At 44.7% G+C, this 6,740-nt stretch overlaps 1 protein-coding gene across 1 annotated transcript in view; it reads left to right on the top strand.

Annotated features, from left to right (window-relative positions):
- Window positions 1–4,987, top strand: part of LOC311239349 (uncharacterized protein) — a gene marked incomplete at both ends in the record, with an annotated part of 88,177 nt that extends 83,190 nt beyond the window's left edge. Inside the window, 3 exons of the mRNA XM_084327655.1 lie at window positions 2,003–2,191; window positions 3,343–3,626; window positions 4,742–4,987. Of these exons, the coding sequence (XP_084183781.1) occupies window positions 2,003–2,191; window positions 3,343–3,626; window positions 4,742–4,987 (719 nt within the window). The remainder of the gene's footprint in view (window positions 1–2,002; window positions 2,192–3,342; window positions 3,627–4,741) is intronic.
- Window positions 4,988–6,740: the final 1,753 nt, after the last annotated feature.

Genomic DNA, 6,740 nt, shown 5'->3' with positions numbered 1-6,740 from the left:
GGCTACTGTATGTATTTTCATGTATTTTTTTATAGTCACAATCACCACTCTGAGCGAATCTGGGCCTGTCTGTCCGACATCTCCGCCTGGATGACGACCACAAACCACCTCAAACTGAACCTAAGCAAAACAGAATTGCTCCACGGCTGCCCGGCCAAATCCCACCCCCCCCCCCCCCCCCCCCCCCCCCGACGACCTTTCCACTCACAGTCGAGAATGCAGCTGTGACCCGCGTCCCCGACCGCCAGTGATGCAGTGGTGGTACCACTCTGTACCCACGCTGTCCTTAGCAGTTCGCTGAGCAGAAGTGCGCGCTCACGGATGTGCATGCGCGGCGCACACAAAAATGCGTTCACCAACTTTCACTCTACTGTCGCGCCGTGCGCCAAGTACCCGGCACTTATCACCTAGTCTTTGCATAGCATAACAAAGAAAGAGAAGTGCAAGACCAAAATACAAGCCCTGTGGGGGGTTTGCTTGAGCTGGTCTGTGCACACGCGACGAGGAGAACATGTATGCGCGGGAGCGCGGCGTGCACGTGGCGTCCAGGCAGTTCTGATAATTACGACTGCACCCCCTGCCGACCGCCAAGAACCTTGGTGTTGTCCTCGACGACCAGTTGAACTTTCTCCGCTCACATTGCAGCGACAACCAGAACCTGCAGATTCCTCTGAGCAACGTCAGAAGGATCCGCCCCCTTACTGACAAATAAGCCACCCAACTCCTCGTCCAATCAACAGTCATCTCCCGCCTCGACTACTGCAACACACTGCTTGCTGGCCTTCCGACCACTGCCACCAAGCCTCTTCAACTCATTCAGAACGCAGTGGCCCTGCCTGATCTCAAAACCTAGCGAAGTCAGCCCATGTCGCCCCAACTTCTTAGGGACCTGCACTGGCTCTGCTTCAAGGCCCTAGACCTGGCATACTGTGCGGCAAAGGGAACCGCTCCCGCCTTACCCTCCGGTCAATGGTCTCTAACTACACACCCTCAAGACCCCTACGCTCTGCATCTTCTGGCCGCCTCAGACCTACTCCTATCCGAGCTCCGGGAGCGTCATCAAGGAGAAGCCGACTTTTTCTCAGTCCTTGCCCCACAATGGTGGAACGAACTGCCCACCACAGTTAGGACAGCAGAAACCCGTCCAATCTTTTCGCCGTCGACTAAAGACGCACTTCTTCAACCATTATCTGAAATGAAAAAAAATTCAAATAAAAATCTAACCCTAACTAACCTTACTGTCATGCACTTGTCCTAATATACTAACCTACACTGTATCACTCAACACTTTGATGAACATTGTTACTCAGCTGATAGAGTTGTGCCCTTCCTGATGACTTGTCATACAGAACTTGTAAGTCGCTTTGGATAAAAGCTTCAGCTAAATGTAATGTAAAACAAGCGTTGCAGGGCCAAGGCTAAGAGAATAACCAAATACTCTAGTCACCCAAACAACTGCCTCTTTGAACTGCTGCGGTCAGGCAAGTGCTATTGGAGTCTCATGGCCAGTACAGAGAGACTCAGAAGGAGCTTCTATCCCCAGGCCATCAGGATGCTCAATGACTATGTAACAACCCATCATCTACACTCATTGCACACACATCCACATGCACACACTCACTTTAAACAAACACTCACCTTATTAACACTCACTTTAGACACTTTAACACTACATCATATTTATCTATTTAATTATTAAAGAGATTTGCACTACATTCATACCTCATTTGCATTTGCAACCTTACCTTAAAGTTTTGTACCTCATTGTCTGCATTTGTACCTCACTGTTTACTAATTTTTACTCACTGTACTTAGATTGTACTTAGGCTGTACTTTAGATTGTATATTGTATTGTATATTCCTCTTTTACTTACTTTTTTACTGTATGAAGCACACTCTCAGGGGCTCATACAGAACCAAGCATTTCACCGTAAAGTACATGTATTTTATTGTGACAACTAATAAACAAACTTGAACTTGAACTCTCCTTCTTCTCCTCCAGGCCCTACTGGACTGCCCGGTGCCCCTGGTGAGCCAGGCAGGCGGGGAGCAATGAGTCCTGGCTTCCTGCTGGTCCTCCACAGCCAGTCAGTGGAGATCCCACAGTGTCCCGTGGGCAGCACGCCGCTCTGGACGGGCTACAGCCTGGTCTACCTGGAGGGACAGGAGAAGGCTCACACCCAGGACCTTGGTGAGGGAACACTGCATCAAATCAGGTTGCCGTTTGTTCAGGTTTCTCAAGACGAGAATACTGGCGCATCCCAAATATTGATTGTGCTTGAACCATGTCCGTATGTAGGTCTCATCATGAATATGTTATCTGCAACCATACCACCAGGTGTTCCTGTACGTTTATTCCTGCCTAATTTCAAGATACTGTCACGTGCAGATTTCTTCAATTGTTTTCTGAAAATGAGATTTAAAGACTCGATAAATCTAGCTCTCTCCTTCTTCTCTCTCCTCCTGTTCTCTCTCTCTTCTTATCTTTTCTCTCCTCTCTTCTCCTCCCCCCTCTCCTCTTCTCTTCTTCTCTCCTCTTTCTCCTCCTCTTTCTGTTCTCTTCTCTTCTCTCTTCTTCTCTTGTCTCTCCTCTCCCTCTTCTCTTCTCCCCCTCTCATCTCCTCTCTCATTCTCTTCTCTTCTCTCTCTTCTTCTATTGTCTCTCCTCTTCTTCTCTTATTTTCTCTTCTCTCTCTTTTCTCTTCTCACACCTCCTCATATCTTCTCTTTTATCTCCCCTCCTATTCTCTCTCTTCTTGTCTTGTTTCTCCCCTCTTTCTCTTCTTTTATTTTCTCTCTCTTTGCTTCTCTTCTCTCTTCTCTTCTCTCCTCTTCTTCTCTCCTTCCTCTTCTCTTCTCCTCTCATCTCCTCTCCTCACTCCTCCTCGTATCTTCTATTTTATCGCCCCCTCCTCTTCTCTCTCTTCTTCTCTTGTCTCTCCCCTCTTCTCTTCTCTTCTCTTATTTCTCTCTCTTTGCTTATCTTCTATCTTTTCTCTTCTATCTTCTCTCTTTTTTTTTCTCTCTTCTCTTATCTTCTCTTCTCCTCTCTCCTCTTCTCTCTTATCCTCTCCTTCTCATCCTCTTCTCTCTTTCTCTCTTCTCCTCTTCCCTTATCTTCTCTTCTTTCTTCTCCTCTTCTCACCTCCTCTTCTCTCTTCTTCTCTTCTCTTCTCTTCTCTTCTCTTCTCTTCTCTTCTCTTCTCTTCTCTTCTCTTCTCTTCTCTTCTCTCTTCTCATCTCTCCTCTTGTCTTCTCTCTGCTCCTCTCCTCCTCTTCTCTTCTCTTATCTCTTCTCCTCTTCTCACCTCCGCTTCTCTCTACCTCTCCTCCACCCTGCAGGCCAGGCTGGCTCTTGTCTACGCGTCTTCTCCACCATGCCGTTCTCCTACTGTAACACGGGTGCCTGCCATCACTCCAGCCGCAACGACAAGTCCTACTGGCTCTCCACCACCGCAGCCATTCCCATGATGCCCTTCTCCGGCAAAGAGATCAGCTCCCACATCAGCCGCTGCGCCGTGTGCGAGACGTCTTCCCCCGCGGTGGCCGTCCACAGCCAGGACTGTACACCTCCCACATGCCCCCCCGGCTGGAGGAGCCTCTGGACCGGCTACTCCTTTCTCATGGTGAGTGGGAGGGAGGTGTGTGTGTACCTTGTTTATGGGGGAAATCAGGACAATTTCAAGACTTCACACTTACGGAATCAGGACACGCTACCAAATGAGGACATTTTCAACACTGATTTCGTTTGACGAGCTATTGTAGTGTGATGCTTTGATTGAAAACTTTATTAACAGATTGCAGAATGGGTAAACATTAGGTTAAGGTTATGATTAGTTACAGAATGCATGTAAGTCTATGTAATGTCTCCATATTTCACATAAACAAACATGTGTGTGTCTGTGTGTGGGTGGGTGTGTGTGTGAGTGTACACAAAGGAGAAAGGGACAGAAAGACAGAAGAATAGACAGAGGGCAAGTGTGAGTGGGGGGCAGGGTATAATTGTAAAAGGAGGTTTAGAAATAGCATGAGTAGTTTAAGATGTCGATAATTACTGTACAAAGATGTATACCTAAGGAATCTGCTTTCTATGAATGTGTCATCTCCCGTCAATGCCCTCCTCTTTTCTCTTCTCTTTTCCTCTCCTTTATTCTCCTCTCCTCTCTTCCCCTCTCCTTTCTTCTCCTCTCCTTTCTTCTATCCTCTCCTCTCTTATCTTCTCTCCTTTCTTTGCTCCTCTCTTCTCCTCTCCTGTCTTCTTCTCTCCACTCTTCTCCTCTCTTCTCTTATCTTCTGTCCTCTCTTCTCCTCTCTTTTCTTCTCTCATCTCCTCTCCTCTCCTTTCCTTTCTTCTCCTCTCTTCTCTTCTCCTCTATTCTCCTCTCCTTTCTTCTCTCCTTTCTTCTCCTCTCCTCTTTTCTTCTCTCCTTTCTTCTCCTCTCCTCTTTTCTTCTCTTCTCTTCTCCTCTTCTCTTCTCTTCTCTTCTCTTCTCTTCTCTTCTCTTCTCTTCTCTTCTCTTCTCTTCTCTTCTCTTCTCTTCTCTTCTCTTCTCTTCTCTCCTCTCCTCTTCTCTTCTCTTCTCTTCTCTTCTCTTCTCTTCTCTTCTCTTCTCTTCTCTTCTCTTCTCTTCTCTTCTCTTCTCTTCTCTTCTCTTCTCTTCTCTTCTCTTCTCTTCTCTTCTCTTCTCTTTTCTTCTCCTCTCCTCTCCTCCTCTCTTCTCTTCTCTTCTCCTCTACACAGCACACAGGGGCTGGTGGGGGCCAGGGACTGACGTCCTCCGGAAGCTGCCTCCAGGACTTCAGAACCCATCCCTTCATAGAGTGTCAGGGCGCACGGGGCACCTGCCACTACTTCTCCAACATGTATAGCTTGTGGTTGACCACCATCACCCAGTCATTCCTTGACCCACAGCCTGACATCATCAAAGCAGCCGACCGGCAGCGACAGAAGACCAGTCGGTGCCACGTCTGCACCAGAGACAGATAATAATCACTTGTATGTAGTATGTAGGTTTTGCCGCTACCCATAAGTCTTTATGGGTTTTTTTCTTTCCCTTTTACCATGAAAGTGAAAAAGGGCACACACAAATATTTTTACCGTAAAGTAAAATTAAGGCTACATGCAATTTATCACAAGAACATACAGACCAATATACACCTAAAAACATAAATGTCCCTCTCTGTAAGTTTCTAGATCTCAGCTTACTTTTCACACTGCCATTGATGTTGAAAAGGGTTGAAAATATGCTCAATGAAACTTGAAAGTCGCTAGGCATAGGTCATTTACCCTTGTCACTGTATCACCAATCACTGTATTGTATATTACTGTATTACTCTACTATAAGCTATTCAAATTCACACAGCAGCTGGGAGCACCCGGGAGTTACCCAACTGAATGTGGAAGTTTGACGCAGGCCGCTTGAGAATTTTACACCCCTTTTCAGCATCAATGGCAGTGTGAATGGAGTTTAGTAAGGTAAGCTGATATCAGCACACAAAAAAAACACTGTATACACATACAAACGCAAAATTGGTTAAAGACAGGGGCAAACTCCAGTAAAGTAGCCCCATTACTTACATTCGTTTTGTTTGTTTGTTTAGCTTTTTGCCAACTAGTAAAAGCTGGGTATTCAGTATGAAGGACTACAGTATACCCTTCAACAATGTCATCAAGGATAGAGCTAGGTGAATGTACCCTTATACCAGATGAGCTACTGTACTACCCAGATTCCTGTGTGCATGGAAGTGCCACCCCCCCCCCCCCCCACACTTATTTCTTAGTTGATTTTGTTTTTTACCGTGTTGTAAATATCTATGATGTCATTACTGTCACATTTATATAATGCATACTCCTATGGTGCTTTTTGTGATTTAATTGATGATACTTGACCATTTAAAACATTGTTGCTGTACATTATGTTTTGCGTTGATTCACTGTATTTCTTGAGATAATGTAATGTGACATGTAGATTGTAATTGGATTATGTAGTAATATATATATATATATATTTATTACTACTAAATACAACTCTGATTCATACTGTAAGCGCTATTCTCCTTGACTTCACCTCTAGTCATTCCAAAGAAGTGTTTTGAAGTTCTAATAGTAAGTTCTTCAAGTAATTTAAAGTGCAATGGCTGAATGATGACAAATGAGAACTGCCTATACTACATCTCATAATTCCTGTATAAAGGAAAACAAATAAATTTGACAGGACGCAGAGTTGTTGTTTTTCCGTAGTGGGTTTTTATTTATTTATTTCTCTCAACGGAACCCAAGTGACAATCAGCATACAGTACTTTTTTTTTTTTTTTCAAATATGTTTTTTTTTCTTTTCTTAAATATTTTTTTAATACGCAAAAGAAAAACCAAAAAGAAAACAAACAGAACACTAAGTGCATTAAGACAGAGGACTCTGGCGGTGTGGTGCTCTCTCTCTACCTCTTCACAGTGCACGTTTATAAACACAAAAAAGATTGTACATCATCGTCAATACATTTCCAACCTGCACCCGCCAAACCACATCGAGAGGGCAGACAACGTGAATGTCTTAAAACAATCTTTTTTTTCTTCATTTTTTTTTAAGAACTGACCTGCATACAGTGTTGCTTGGCACACATACACACACACACACACACAAACACATATAGTACATACAGCTCTCTCCCTCACACACACACACGTACATACGATACAGGTAAAAACATAGAGGGTCCTCCATAGTATTGAAATCTTGCTA

Source organism: Notolepis coatsorum (genome assembly GCF_963971535.1).
Source record: "Notolepis coatsorum genome assembly, chromosome: 13".
Classification (NCBI taxonomy): domain Eukaryota; kingdom Metazoa; phylum Chordata; class Actinopteri; order Aulopiformes; family Paralepididae; genus Notolepis; species Notolepis coatsorum.
Note: the sequence above shows the minus strand (reverse complement) of the source record. Positions and strands in the feature narration are given on the sequence as shown.